Source organism: Alosa sapidissima, chromosome 23 (assembly GCF_018492685.1).
Source record: "Alosa sapidissima isolate fAloSap1 chromosome 23, fAloSap1.pri, whole genome shotgun sequence".
NCBI classification, from domain to species: Eukaryota; Metazoa; Chordata; class Actinopteri; order Clupeiformes; family Clupeidae; genus Alosa; species Alosa sapidissima.
The window spans coordinates 17,447,010-17,463,287 of NC_055979.1; the positions used below are offsets into that span (position 1 = coordinate 17,447,010).

The 16,278-nt window shown below is 43.8% G+C and overlaps 1 protein-coding gene across 2 annotated transcripts in view; it reads left to right on the forward strand.

The window, feature by feature from the left end:
• LOC121698748 (receptor tyrosine-protein kinase erbB-4-like) overlaps nucleotides 1-16,278 on the forward strand; it is a 266,829-nt gene that overhangs the window by 137,159 nt on the left and 113,392 nt on the right. For both annotated transcript variants that reach the window (XM_042081092.1, XM_042081093.1), the window contains exon 3: nucleotides 13,944-14,130. In XM_042081092.1, coding sequence (XP_041937026.1) covers nucleotides 13,944-14,130 — 187 coding nt within the window. The remainder of the gene's footprint in view (nucleotides 1-13,943; nucleotides 14,131-16,278) is intronic.

The following is a 16,278-nucleotide window of genomic DNA, read 5'->3' on the forward strand; positions in this document are numbered from 1 at the left end:
CCATCTCCCTCTCACACGGAGCAATTGCTAATTCAGGGATTTTCATTTCAATAATGAGATTTAGTAATGGTTCAATAGTGTAATGTTTGATGTGACTTTGATGGTGCAGTAAGACACATGAGAATATTAGCCAGCCAGTCAAGCAGGCAAGGCAGGCAGACAGGCAGTCACAGGGGTGTGTGTGTGTGTGTGTGTGTGTGCGTGTGTGTGTGTGCGTGTGTGTGTGTGTGTGTGTGTGTGTGTGTGTGTGAGGGAGATAGTCTCTCCCACAGTCCCTGTCTTCTGAACTCACAGGAAGTTGCTATATCGCTGCTAGCAGTTTCGCCAAACTCACCTGGGTCCAGGCCTGATTGGATCTGACACAGAGCACTGACCGGGGTCTCGGAGGTGAAATTAATTTCTTACAGCAATTACAGACAGCAGGAAGTGATTACCGTCAAATTAAAAGGTGTGACAATAAAAACGTGCGATAATTGAACGATCGCCATTCATCAGAACGAATCCTCTGTGTGCCTTTCGCACATCAAATTGGACAATATTGGCCATGACACAGACATACCTGGTCCATGATTAAGGCACTAAATCAATTAGGATATTCAATGCTTTCCCATGGTGCAACTGGGTTGTCATCCTCTGTCTTCAGTTCCTCTCTGGTTAAATACTTGCCCCGTCTCCTTGCCCTGGGTCCAAGTCTATTCCCAGACCATTAATATTGGTCTTCACCTATCTATTCAAGTAGCTAACACATAAAGGCACACATAGAATAGCCAGTAGTGTCACAAATCACTGAGTGTTTGGGGCAATCTTTAAGCTGGCAGAGCAAGGGGAGCCACGGAAATATTTCATTTCAGTGTTTGAATTTTGTACATTTGAGAACAGATATAATCGTTATTAATTTAATATACCTATTTATTGTTGATCTTTTATTTTAGTAACAGTAGAACTATTACTAAACATTTCACTAAGGTGAACGAGAAAACTCCTGTTATTTCTTTCTTCTTATTAAAATTGCTCTCGGAGGCATTTTTTTTGTGACGGGTCCCATTCACAGCTTAAAATCCTTTTACAAAATAATAGAAAAAGAACTATGACTCATTCATTATATACATATTACCCCAAAGGCATTTACACCAGAGCAGCATTAAGTGTTATGTTGAAACGAATCGTTTAGTAATGGTATTTATGAGAGAAGGGACATTTGCTATACACAATTACAATATTGTAATATGTCATGTTCTTTATGCTACCCATGCTACGGCTACAAAGGATGCCCTGGTAGTGTACCTCTGCATTGAGGGAAATGCAAATGTAGCAGTTTTGATTTTTAAAACAATACAGTCAGACCAGATTGTGCCACGTTGCATTGACTTGTACATATATTGACATCTAATCCCAATATGCACATATTTGCTGAGACAAACAAACGGGTAAACAAAGCTAGAAACAACAGAGGATCTTAAATTAGGCCATAGATGTATTTATCAAAGACAAGCGAGTTCACTGCATAAACATTTGGCACTGGAGTGAGTGCATCGTATTAAACATTCAAACGACGAGTGCTCAGACTGAGATGAGTTTGATGAGACTGTTTACATGTGGCCAAATCAGCTTTGTTTTCCCCTTTGGAAATGTCCACTACTGCGTCCCAGTCTTGTCAGGCAACTCACAATCTCACTCCCACTTCTGCTGGCGCCATTATGCATTTTAAAATGTGGAATGGCTCTGCATCATAGGTCTCGAGGTCTCGTAATGGGTCTCTGCCACCTGGCTTAAATCCTCACCGAGTCTTCTTTTACAACGCCGCTGTGAATGTGTCTCACTTGACCTTAGTCTGGACACATGACATTTACTCTGCGCTCGGCTCAGACTTTACTTTTCAAAGCCAAGCTCAGTGTCCATGTTTACCGTGGACCCCTCTTATTTTCTCACCCCCTTCGTGTGATAGGGAAATTCGTGGACCACTCGACTTGCGTAGAATAACGTGATAATTTGCCATTAGCTCTGGCAACAATGGTCCTTTTTTATCGCACAGGAAGCAGCTGTTTGTATTTAATTCATTACTGTCTCTCAGCAGCGCTAATTTTTCTCTCTCAAGTGACATCCCGGTGATTAGTGGTGGTTTGCTGGGCTCCTCAAAGACAGCCCCGCATGCCCTCCCCTGACTGGCCACAACTTCGTGATCGTTGCTGTAAGGCACTGATATGGCAGGACTTCCCATTGTGGCGACGTAGACACTGTGCCCCTCCCCCAAACACACACACACACACACACACACACACACACACACACACACACACACACCCCACACACGCACTCTCCTCCCCACGCTAGTGGTGGTCGGAAACTTTGCCTGCAGCACTCGTTCATATTAAAATGAGTGCTCAAACGCAGCTTAATTTATGGCGCTCTTCAAATTGTTTCCCTCTATGGATTTTTAATATCTGCCAGTGACAGCTGGTTTTCGGCAAATATGCGCGGCGTCATGTTGCCTGCCACATGGAGCGGAACAAACAGATTGCGTTAAATAGTGACAGTGACATTTATATTGTTTTCCGCCGTGATTGGAATGCGGAAGGGGACACCGGTGGCCCTTGGCCTTGGAGACTCTTGTGTTTTTTCGCCTGGAAATTGATAATGATGATGCCTTGGAACGCCAGTGGCACCGATCAGCGTGGAGTCCCAACCGTACAGGGATCTGCTACTGTCCCCAAACCCAGCCGTTGTTCCTCATATGTGATGTATACCCACATCTATATGTTTTGCTTTAGTTTATGAACTGTTCATTTCCATCAGTGGTGGAACTGTAGGACATCTGCACTGTTTGATACTCAGTGTAGTGCAGGATTTGGAGTAATGGGGGCGCTGTTTTTATTTTTATTTAGTTTTTTTCTTTATACTTCACATCTGATAGTGTAGTAAGGTGATGCTCCATAAGTGGTGCTAAACTTTTAGTATTTGTTTTTGTTTACTAAATTAAGTTAACTAAATTAGTTAGCTAAATTCAGTTAACATGGGCTGTCACCATATTGAGAACATCAACACAGCAACTGGCAGACAAACTAGCATCAGCACACTTGCCGATCACACCTGATTCATCATGCTGCCCAACTGCAACTTGCCTTTCCAGCATCTGACCACAGAGCCAAAAGAGAGAGAGAGAGAGAGAGAGAGAGAAAGAGAGAGAGAGAGAGAGAGAGAGAGAGAGAGAGAGAGAGAGAGAAAGATCTGTCCTGTCACTACCAGAAGTCCTGCATGCTGCCCCTCCAGTGCCTGGACAGGCGAATTCACTCAGTGCTGAGAGAAATCCATTGTTACCAGAGGTCCACTTGTTGGTCTGCAGACTGCCTCTGGAGCGTTGGGTCAGAGAGATTGCTAAGCACTGGGAATGACCTGTACTTCCAGAGCTCTGCTGGTATGGCTCTCTGGGAGGCCAGAGGGTTGCCAGGTTGGTGTTCCTATTGGTGCACCATCCGTGTTGAGAGCTACCATCATAGCCTACAAGCTGGGTCATCATTTCCAGCCACTGGGTATTAGCCAATTAAAGACCTTATTGGATTATATTGTGTACTCTAATTGATATGTTTTTATTGTACTGCATGTATAGTTATGTGAATAAAATATATGTGCATCTGGTTTCTCACTTCCTGGAAGTACTATCCTGGGTACACTTCACAAAGTAGGTAGAGTTTTTCAGTTTGAGTGTGAGCAGCCAAACTAGCCTCATTTTCTCTCTCTAGGTATAGTGTGCTTATGTCCCGATGTGATACTTTGGTTCCTCACTCCCTCCCTCCCTCCCACCCATCCTTCCCTTCCCACGGCATGTTACCTCCTCAGTTCATATCTGGCTCACCCAGACTGAGTGTCATTAATCCTCTCCGTTGGAGTCGCAGTCACAGTTTGGTTAATTAATTCTTTGCGCAAGAGGAGCCTGACAATCCTCGTGTCTCATTATCCCGGGGAAGAGAGAGGGTTGGGTGGATGGATGGATAGAAGGCTGCCATGCACAGTTGTCACGCCGATTGATATTCTCGCCGTGATGTCCATGACAGGCATGCCAGAGAGATATCAGGTCTGGGGTTGAGGCCATGGAGGGAGGAAGGGGGGGGGGAGGGGTAGGGGGTATGGGATCGACATTCTTCTCATGTCCATCCAGGTTTCTTCATGTTCCTGTTTTCATGTTCTTAGAGTTTAGCTTCTTAATGCTGCAGAATCTGTCAGAATCCAGAAAACGGGAATGTGTGCACTAGCTGGAATGTCTGTAAGTGTGTGTGTGTATGTCATGAATGTGTCAATGATTTAACTGTCTGAATGTCAACTGACTGTGTGTGTGTGTGTGTGTGTGTGTGTGTGTGTGTGTGTGTGTGTGAGTGTGAATGTGAGTGTGTGTGTGTGTGTGAGAGAGAGGGAGAGAGAGAGAGAGAGAGAGAGAGAAGGTGTGTGTGTGTGTGTGTGTGTGTGTGTGTGTGTGTGTGTGTGAAATGAAGATTAGTAAATTATATAAATTACTGAATGTGACCTGAATATATCATTATATATTTTAGTTTGTCGTAGGCTATTGAAATGCATGAAATTATTATGTTTTTTGGTCTGGTTAAGGATTGATTAGGTAAGGAATTGATGTCTCAATTTACCCCCACAACAAGGCATCCATCTGTGATGAGAGCAATTAAATTGGCACAGATGGAGTGGTTTTCAAGACAGGGGCTTTCGCACCATGAAAATGTTTAGATTGCCCATTTACAGAGTAAGCAGATGCTTTTAAAATCCATGTTTTTTTCGCTAAATGTCCCGCAAAGACCAGAGCAAACCTGACATTGTTGTAATTAGTATACAGCCGTCTGGTGCTTACTGCTAACAAAGTCGGACTAATCTAGCAAAACAGAGAGGCTCTATTTGTGGCCATCTTTTTCCAATAGTATCCCCTTTGAGGCAAGACTGCCTATCCCGCCTTCCTGTTTGTTCGCAGTCGACAGCAGCACTGCAACTCCTGTGCTTGTATGTGGGTCCTTTGAAGATCACTCACGGTGTATGTAAGAGAGAGTGAGTGATAGATGATAGTGTGTGTGTGTGTGTGTGTGTGTGTGTGTTTGTGTGTGTGTGTGTGTGGTGTGTGTGTGTGTGTGTGACAGAGAGAGACAAAGAGAGAAAGAGAGAGAGAGAGAAAGAGAGTGTGTGTGTATGTGTGTATTAATGTGTTTATCTGGGTTTGGGTGTGTGTATCTGGGTTTGGGTGTGTGTGTGTGTGTGTGTGTGTGAGCAGGGTTTAAATCCTTTAAAGACGTATCATTCCTCTGGCATGCTCCCCTGGCTCCGGATCTGACTCACAGCTGGTGACTGTTCCCCTCACTGCGGCTTCCTCCTCTCTCTCTCTTCCTCTCTCTCCCACCCTCTCTCTTTCTCTCTCTCTCTACTCCACACCCCTTTGCAGCAAACCCTCACCTTCCTGCCTCTTTCACACAGACACTCACCTCCCCCCCCCCCCCCCCCCCCCCCGTAAAAGCAATATCCAGAGCTCACGGTGGATGTACTTGGAAAGGGTGTCAACTCCTTAAGAGTCCCTCTCACCTCCTGCCCTGTAATTTCAAACTTGCTCCGATATAGACAAAGTCTCTTTGTCGCAGAAATCATTTTTGTCACCACTACTCCAAGCGACCTCTTACCTTTTTTTTTTTTTGGTGCCAGATCAGGAATTTAAGCTCAATATAAAATCAAAGGAGGTTTTTATATCAAACCCATTTCAAGTACTCGACTTCCACGCTGAAAAGATTTTTGCTTAAAGAGGATGTGCTGTCATGTTTTTTTTTTTTTATACATTATGTATTATAGATATAACCTAGTAAGGGATGGGACAAAGTCCTCCTCAAGCCTTTGAAAAATCATGCTGGGGAGCCCTATAGATTACGGTGCTCTGTGCACAGTGAGGGTTCTATCCATCAGAAGGGCAGGCCATTTAGTTCCTGTCTTCCTCTCTCCAGCACGGAGCAGCATCCCTGGGCCCTGGGAAAGGACCACCAGGGCACCCCAGCCCCAGCAGTGCTGGGAACAGCACTTTATCGCCTCCCCTGGGAGTCTGGGCACCACTCTTTATATCTGTCATCAGTAAGCCTGGCCTGGAGTAATGAGTGTATTAGTTCAAGTACTGTGCCAGGGACTGGTGTGTGTGTGTGCGTGTGTGTGCATGTGTGTGCATGTGTGTGCGTGTGCGTGTGTGTGTGTGTGTGTGCGTGTGCGTGTGCGCGTGTGCGTGTGCATGTGTGTGTATGCTTGTGTGTGTTTGTGTGTTGCCTATGCCTTTGGCTAGTGGAGACGCCATCTCCACCTGTACTGTATGTCATCTGGAAAGCTTATCTTGTTCCCATTGTCGCAAAAATGTTCATTTTTATGTTTATTTTTGTGCGTCTGCCGTGGATTTCAACAGTTTTTTTTTTTGTGTTGTGTTTTGTTTGGTTGCTGACAGTGCCAATACCATGCAGAGATACTCGTGTAGATACAGGCTGATGCGAGACTCCCTGGCTGTCCGATGCAATAAAAATCAAACCAAGTATCAGTAACGAGCCGCAGTCACTTCAGCACTCCCATGTGTCATTTCAAAGTCGTCTCGGGGAAAAAAAAAGAGAACAGGTTTTATGTGGGCAGACACGGCTTAGTTTCAGTGACTCTTTACGTGCAGTGTGTTATGTTGTAGCAAACTGTGGCGTATGTGTATTAATGGATATATTAGCACTATGTTTGGAGGACGTTGTTGGATCTTTGGCTGGATCTTTGCCAGTTGTTTCCGTGTGTAGGGTTCACTTGTGGATAAAGTATTTTCCTGCAAGTCCACTAACTCCATATCCTTACTTTCACTGTTTAACCTCAATCCTGTTTGTTTCAACCTTTATTAGTATAGACTTCAGTTGTATTTGCAATTATCTACCCCATATTGCAACAGTTCTCAACATATTTTGACATAGGTTGGAGGCATACATTGCCTTGGCCTACACTCTGTCTTTAAAGTATTCAGGCGACATTATAGCCGTGCGACATTAGAGTGTAGCGCACAGTTGTAGTATGTGTAGTGGTGCAGATAAGAGTTTCTCATGCCAGTATGTGCACTATCCAATATTCCAGACATAAGAGGATAAGGGTGTCAGTGCCATGCTTTTTAAAAAGTCAACACCATCACCACTTTAACATGGAGAACCGCTCTCACAATAAGCAGGTGTTTCAAAGTCATTTGGAGGTTTTGCCTGTCTGTCTGTTTTCCAGAGAGAAAAAACATACTGCTACATAATTTTGCGACTTAAAAACCTTGCGTGGTGAGCTTGAACAGCTGAGTGCTACCTCTCTCTCTTTCTCTCTCTGTCTCTGTCTCTCTCTCTCTCTCTCTCTCTCTCTCTCTCTCTCTCTCTCTCTCTCTCTCTCTTCTCTTTCTCTCTCCCACGGTCTCAGTGAAGGCCACAAAAATATGCCAACGAGGAAATGTAATGTAAAAATGTGTTCTCGTGCGTTCCGTGGGTTGTTTAATGGCGCGATTGCAACGCATTCCAGTCCTTCATTTTGACTCGCCCACTTGAGCTTTCCTTTTGTGCCGTCTCCTTTACAAATCAACTCCACCAGTGATACTGTTGATAGTGGCCCACTATAGGACACGTTCACGTATCCAAAATGGCTAATAGTGGGGTGGGTGTGGGGTTCTCGCTCTCTGCCATTTCTCTTTAGCCGTCTCTAATCCTCCAAACAAAGCAGTGCATTTCTTTTTCCTAATTTTTTCCATTTTCTATTTTTTTCTCATTGTGAGTGCAGATGGAGAAGCTCCATATTATGAGGCTTGTGAGCAGTGGAACGTGTCCTTTTTACTCGGCGCTTCCTCCTGGATGGAAAGGACTGTGTGAAATGCGCTAATGTGGGCTTCCCCTTAGAGGGGTCGGCTGTTAGCCTGCAGCTCCCTCTGATTCATGTGTGGTCGAGTTAGGGCTCCTCTGTCCGCCTTTCCTCTCTCTCTCTCTCTCTCTGTCTCTCTCTCTCTGTCTCTCCACCTCTCCGTGTGATAAATCCTTTATTTCTATGGTGTGTGTTCAGTGGGAGTTAGTGTGAGAATTTATACCAAAAGTGTAAAACTTGGGTCTTGAAGACTTGAGACTCTCAGAAAGAGGTTAATATTGCACTGCCTAAAAGGCTAGACATGCTTTGATATAACTTGATATGCTCTCTGTTCTCAAGAAACTTGAAATTTCAAAGTTAACATTAAACATACAGTACATATGAATGCACATGAATCCAACTTTAGAAGAATATTGTGAAAAGAAAGATCTGTGGATGTTAAAATCTGTCACTGTCACTGTTTGCCGAGTTCTAGTTTCTCCCATTTGAGTCTGTATGAGAGAGTGGGTGTCACATGTGATTTTATTTATAGTTATATATAAATATAGTTCTTGGCTACTTCCCGGTATCCCATGTTCCCCTATGTGGTCAATTGGTTGTTTCTCACTTGAATTCTGTGGGACAGTTGTGGCCTACTGGTTAGCGCTTCGGACTTGTAACCGGAGGGTTGTTGGTTCGAACCCCGACCAGTACAGTAGGAACGGCTGAAGTGCCCTTGAGCAAGGCACCTAACTCCTCACGGCTCCCAGAGCACCACTGTAGCAGGCAGCTCACTGCGTTGGGATTAGTGTGTGTTCACTGTGTGCTGTGTGTGTTTCACTAACTCACGGATTGGGATAAATGTAGAGACCAAATTTCCCTCACAGGATCAAAAGAGTATATATACTTATACTTTTACTTCTGTTTATATTTACATTTTTAAGAGCTCTTCCATCGTGTTACCATGGTCAGAAGAATATCAGGTGCCTGTGCGATTACGCTGAGACTAAATCATCTAGGCTGTGTAGTTTGGAGGCTCCCCGACGTCAGCTTCATTAAACTGTGAATAAATACATTTATCTTGTGTTTGGTTCCCTCTGTTATGCAGTCACACACACAGACACACAGACACACACGCGTGCGCCCACACACACACACACACACACGCACACACACACACACACACACACACACACACACACACACACACATTCATTCATGTAATGAACCCACAGTTTAGAAACAAATGCAAAATTTGCAGGACAAAGTTGAACATGGATAGAGAGAAAGAGAGAGAGAGAAAGAGTTTGAGAGCCTCTGGGAGCAGGCCTCCTTTGACTGATGGTATTGTGTGTTGCTAATTGTTCTGGAGTAAGAGGAGGGGAATTGCTCCTGCTAGACCTTGGTGGGCGCTTTGTATATAATGGGGGAAACATGTCCCAATGAGGCCGAGTCTTGCAGCGCTCAGGCACTGGCAGGCACTGACAAGACAAGTGAGTGTGGCTGAACATTGGTGTGTGTGTGTGTGTGTGTGTGTGTGTCTGTGTGTGTGACTGTGTGTGTGTGTTTGTGTATTGGTGTATGAGTGTGTGTCTTAAGGGCTTACGAAACATGGAGAATAATAGAGTGAGACTGCCATATCAGTTGCTGGTGTGTGTGTGTGGTTTCAGTGTGTGTCTGTGTGTGTGTGTGTGTTTGTGGGTGTGTGGGTGTGCGAGAGAGAGAGACATTGTTTCATGTCTCTGTGTTTTTATGTTTCCTTTTTATGCTTGTCTGAAAGTGTAGAAAGTGTGTGAGTGTGTGTGTGTGTGTGTGTGTGTGTGTGTGTGTGTGCATGTTTGTGCATTTTCTCTAGATGTGTTTGAGGCATGGAGTGAATGGATTTGTATTGGCTCATTGTATGCTTGTGGGGTACTCCTAATTGGGAAGGGTTTCTCAGTGTTGCCAAGCTCAAGGTTGAGCCAGTCGCTAATCACATTATACATGCTCTCTGGCAGGAGACGGGGAAAGAGTTGTCTGTGACAGGCACCTTGCTTTGCGGCTTGATGCTAGTCGATATTAAAAAATCAGATGGAGAGAGACAGAGAGAGGGAGAGGAAGAGATGGGAGGAAAAGAGAGGGAGAGGAGAACAGATGCTTTTTGTTTACCTCCCGCCTGACTCACACCATCTCTATGTCTTTCTCCCTGTCTTTCTTCTTTGCAGTTCTCGGGGAAGAGGAATTGATCCGCTTGCTTGCTAATAACAATTTTGGGAGTGAAGAAAATTAAATAGTGTCAAAGTAAACAATATTATCTATAGATGGGGCTGAACAAAGCAAAGTAATCCTTCAATTAAATTAGGCAAATTACAACTGAAATCCGGCCTTTTCTCCACCCTCTCTGTATGCGTCTCTCACCCTCTCTCTCTCCTTTGTGAGTTTTTTTTTCTTTGGTTGCTAAGAAACAGCGAAAGAGCGTTGCCGGGGTTTTTTTTTTTCAGCAGCAGAACTGGACGTTGCCATGGGCAGTGGGACAGAGAGGGATGAGCCCACAAGCCTCCAGAAGTCAGTCCATCACCTCAGCACATTCAGAGCTGAGTCAGGGTTGGAACCTCCCCCCATAAACTCCTACTCCCCCCCCCCACACACACACACATACACATACACATACACATACACACACACACAAACACACACATGCACACACACACTCACACACATACACTCACACACACACACACACACACACACACACACACACACACACACTGCCTCAGTGGCTCCTTGGGAGCCTGTGCTTCACTTACACTCGTCATGCTCTTCCCACAGCCACATAATTAGCGCTCATTTAGAGCTCAATCACTGCTCTCAGTGAAGAAGACACGAGGAGGGGAGGCTCATTGGGAAATGCAAGACTCATTGTTGAGAAGACAGAGATGTGAAGCAGACATTAGACATTCTCAGTATGTAGGTACAGACAATTTGTTGGATGTATTTTAAGCTAAGCTAAGATAGGCTATTTAAAGTCCCATTCATTGCAGAATAAGGATGGTTTATTAGGATTAATATATTAAGCCTCCCTATTAATGTTTCTCTGGGATTTGGTTTGATAGCTGGGAATCGTATGGCACAAACATCATAACATTTCAGTTATTGAAGAATTTCAGTAATTGAATAAGTTTTAGTTACATTTCAGTTATTGAAGAATTTCAGTAATTGAAGAAGTTTTAGTTAAGTTCACTTTTGTGTCCTGTAGTTAACCAATATATCAAACTTGTGTGGTCTTAAAACATAATTTGACGACTTAAAAAACGCTGCAAGACATTGAAGTTATTTACAAATCTGCTCTCCTTTGCCAGTCCGGCAGTCATTGTTGCGATCTGGAAACCACCAGTGTCTAAAGAAATGCCACACAAAGAGAATTTGGCATTCAAGAGACACAGCTGTAATTTATTTGAAACATAATTAATAGGCTTTTTCATCAAAATGATTGGCATGGTATAATCACGCTAATTGTAGAGGCGGTTATCCTGTCGCTATTGTTTGATGTGTCAAACAAGAGGCTGTGTGGGCACCAACCATTTTGATGTTTTGAAAGAGGTTACCAGCTTAACTCCACCGAAGGAGCATCCGACATGATGTAACTGACAAATTACGCCTCTTTAATTCAAATCCTGGTGTCCATTTTTAGACATGACATGTTATCTCCAGTGTTCCCATGTGACTGACCCATCCAGTGAATTGTGGTATGTATCAAGTGCCACCCCACAGATGTGAACTAGGAAGGGTTAGAGAAAAGTCATCCCTGGAATTTAGAATAATAGAATAGAATAAATTCTAAAACGGATAGCTCTGGTCCTTAATTATCATTGGCTGAATCATGTTCAATGCCGTTGTATAATCCAGCACAATCCCACACGTACAGACTAAACTAACAAGTGTGCACTTACCACACAAGTTGGCTGATGGTCTGGGGGTGCAGATCAGTTGATTAAAGTGAATGGATTCAGGTGCAACACCCAGCACCCAGAATTTTCTTGATAACACTATCAGATATCACATCTTAACACCTAGCAGTTGTGAAGAGCTGGCGTTCAAAGGAGGCTTTAAGTTATCTTGAATGCCGCCACACAACACTCTTCCATTGACATTGTAGTTAATACAGCAATGACACGTGGTACAATGCGGTATTACAACAGAGCTGGCCTAGAGCTAGCTGGTTTGCAGGCTAACTTTAGGAGACATTAAAAAAATTAGATCAAAATGGTTTACATTCTTCTGCTTTTCCTAGATTAGTTCTGGTTGTTTGAAACTAAATTAAAACCCACGTAGCACTGTTAAGTTTACTGTGCAACACCATGACTCTTTGAGTTTGAAATGTTACTGAAAAAAGGTGAAGCTAGATTTGTTTAACAGCTGATAGTAGCAGTAGGTGTCAGGGCTAAGGAGGATATATCTTTAGGATATATGTCCTATACGTCTATAATGATGAGGTTGATGTGTCAGTGATGAAGTGACAGCTCTAATCCCGTGGACATAATGTCTTTTTTTCTATGATCTTCCAAAATTAGCCCACAGGAAAGGAGTTATAAAATGCAACCATCTGTCATATGTAACAGCCCCGTGTCTGGGCCCACCATGTATCTGCTCAGGGGTCTAGTCAGACAACACAAATCATTAGCATGGCCTAGTTCCTGTAACTGCCACTCTGTCTGTCTGTTCAGGAGAGGGTAGGTGGACACGGTGTCCACTTTATGTGTCCGACCACAGTAAGGCTGGGCCTATGCCTGTGCGGGGTCTGGGTCTGGGGGTTAACATGAATAACAGTTGACAGCTGTCAGTGACACCAGCGAGCGGACTCAAATGAATTTTTCATGGGCGGCAGAGGTATCCTGGGACCTGATGTGTGATCGGTCTGTTGCCATTGGTTAGCCCTCAAACCAGTCTCTCCTTGACACACACACACACACACACACACACACACACACACATACACACACTCTTCCTTACTCACACATGCACACACACACACACATGCGCGCATACACACACACACACACACACACACACACACACACACTCCATTCCACGGAGTAAACCTGTCCACTGGCTTCTCTAATGACAGCAGGCATTGAGCAAGGGGGGATTGGGTGTCAGCATGATTGATATTAGCGTCAGGCCAGAGGAGTTTCTCCGTCTCCAGGGCCATTATCTCTCTAAATGATATCACGCAGCCCTGATTAGACGTCCTTCTCCACTGTGAGTTTAACGGCCTTCGTGATCTTGGCGAGGTGGGGGGAAAAGTTTTTCCCCCGTGCATGGCCGTGAGCCCTGAGCGAACTGCATTCTCTCTTTCAGAGCCATAGCAGAGAAGCCAGGGAAAACTGCTGTCCTTTAGTTTTGATCGCTGCTGCCCTTCTAGTATGGGAAAGTGTGAAGTGTGCACTTTGAGTAGGGTATGGTCGTCTGTCTACAGAAGGCCACTTACAGACTAAACTAACAAGTGTGCACTTACCACACAAGTTGGCTGATGGTCTGGGGGTGCAGATCAGTTGATTAAAGTGAATGGATTCAAGTGCAACACCCAGCACCCAGAACTTTCTAGATAACACTATCAGATATCACATCTTAACACCTAGCAGTTGTGAAGAGCTGGCGTTCAAAGGAGGCTTTAAGTTATCTTGAATGCCGCCACACGACACTCTTCCATTGACATTGTAGTTAATACAGCAACAACACGTGGTACAACGTGGTATTACAACAGAGCTGGCCTAGAGCTAGCTGGTTTGCATGCTAACTTAAGGCTACATAAAAAAACAAATCAAAAATCGTTTACATTCGCATGCTTTTCCTAGATTAATTCTGGTTGTTTTAAACTAAATTAAAACCCACGTAGCACTGTTAAGTTTACTGTGTGACACCTTGACTCTTTGGGTTTGAAATGTTACTGAAAAAAGGTGAAGCTAGATTTTGTAGGTGTATCTGAAGGTGTAGCTAGATTTCAACACTACTACCCATGGCTATGGCTGTAAGGAACAGATCAAGCAATAAACAGAATCTACAGTAGTAAACAGAGTCTACAGTGTTGACGTCAATTGTGTTTATCTGTACTTTCCCTACAGTCAATTCGGGAGGTGACGGGCTATGTGCTGGTGGCACTGAACCAGTTTGACTACCTGCCATTGGAGAACCTGCGCATCATCCGCGGAACCAAACTCTACGAGGGGCGCTACGCGCTCGCCATCTTCCTCAACTACCGGCGAGATGGCAACTACGGCCTGAAACAACTGGGACTACAGAACCTTACAGGTCTGCCACGAGCTCTGTACCTTATTTTGTCTTGTTCTTATTTCTATTATTAGTTTTTTTAGGATAACTACAACAATTGATAACTTGTCAATCGACCTGTCGCTAAGCGCCACCCTTAGAACGCTGATGAGCCAATGACGGTCCAGCCTCAACGGGACTCGGACATTAGCTCGGACAGCTCCATAGGAAACAACAGGGAGGAGGCATAAAATGACAAATTAATGGTTATTTATGGAGTTTATTAACTTAAAAAACCCGGATAACGACGGATAACCATGGTCAAACATTTTGCATGAGGTAATACTGATAGCCGGTACCCCGAGAGGCTAGAAAACGGGGTATATTTTCATCAACAGTAGCCTACAGGATGTCTCTCGCGTTTGCAACAGCTCGACGTAATGCAGGCTACTAAGCCAACAACGCGGGCACAGGTTCCCTTTTAAATCCCAAGATGAAAATGCTCATTAACCAACTATTATATTCTTACTACATCAAATATTAACGTAACCTAACATATCTTAGTATCAACCGTCCACTAGCTAGCTAGCTAGCATTAACGTCAGTGGTTTTTGCACAGTGATTTGCACGGCTACTCGCCACAACTGCTTGTCACCTTGTATGTGTTTTAAAGTTTTGAATACACCCCTCCATAGCATAATTAAGTCCCTTTTGATAGCTTCTGGAGGAAAGTAAATCCTTTATCGACCAAAACGTCCTCAAAGCCTGCTTTCATATACTGTCTGTTGCCATTGTCCACAATGTATTTCTAATCAAGTCTGGTTTGTTTGTCCGAGTTTTCACACGGTAACAATGTGGGGCGGAGCTTAGCGACAAGTCAATTGTTGCACTGCATATCACAAATTGGATGTCATAAATTGGTTACTTGGATGCACATCAATGTACCCCACATATTGTGGTGTAGTGCCACCTAGTAAATATCATTGGTGTAAAACATAACATCCAACAGGAACTGAGTAAGTCTTTCCAATGTATAAAACTTGCAAAAAAAAATAGCACACACATCAGATGCGTTCATTTGACGTATGCACTACATGTGAGTGCATTATTGGATTCCAAAATAGAATGGGTCGCGGACCGCAGGGCCATTGCCGTTTACGGCTATATTTCTTATTTCTATTATTTGTATAAATGTAATCTTTGTTTAACCAGGAATAGCAATTCATGAAATTAAACATTTCCTTCACGCACACACACACACACACACACACACACACACACACACACACACACACACACACACACAAATAAACCATGTAAGATGGGAGACAGTTGGAAAAGTTGCAGATCCAAACAAAAAATGTTGCACCCAGGTGTCAATAGCCAACAAGGCTATTTGTATCCAGTGGTAATAGCCTATGTGGCTATTTACAAATGGGTGTATAAAGCATGGCATAGCAGAGACACGCACCTAGTTGTCCGTAGCAAGTAGTGCTATTTATACTCGGGCACACAGACACTGCAGACAGCAGCACCATGTAAAGGACAAAGATAGAGAGGTTAGTTAGCATCCCAGGGACCACCACATAGGCTCACATTAACTCTGATCCTGAGTTCACACTAGGCCAAATGCACTGCATACAAATGCATGACCTAATCTACCAATCTATCTGTTATGTTGTTGACTCTGATTGTAAAAGACATTTCTGTCTTTGAAGTTCCGTAACTACATGACATTTCATGTAAAGGTACATCTCATAATCATTCACACTTAGCCTTACACTTTATAGGCTACCCCACAGGCCACCCACAGGCCATTTTCCACAAAGTCTCACTACATTTCTGAGTTGTGGCACGCTGTGGACTCACAAACTTGCTTTTACAGCTTGTTAGGAATAAAGTTATGAAACATTTCAAGATTTGAAGCAAGACTAGGAAAAGGAAAGGAACACCATGATAAGGCTTGGGAACCCTTACATATTTAAGCGCTCATATCACTTTTTCCAAAATCTTAGACCTTAATTAGCTTGCATGGGCTATGCCCAGGGGATGCACATTTCCATGCTTCAAAAAGATTCTGACTCCTTAAACCGTGTCCAAGCAGGTGGCAACCATGCGTTCCTATAACACTCTATAATTGAGAATAAGTGCAATTCCACGCAAAACGTTCACATCCATAACGCCAACACA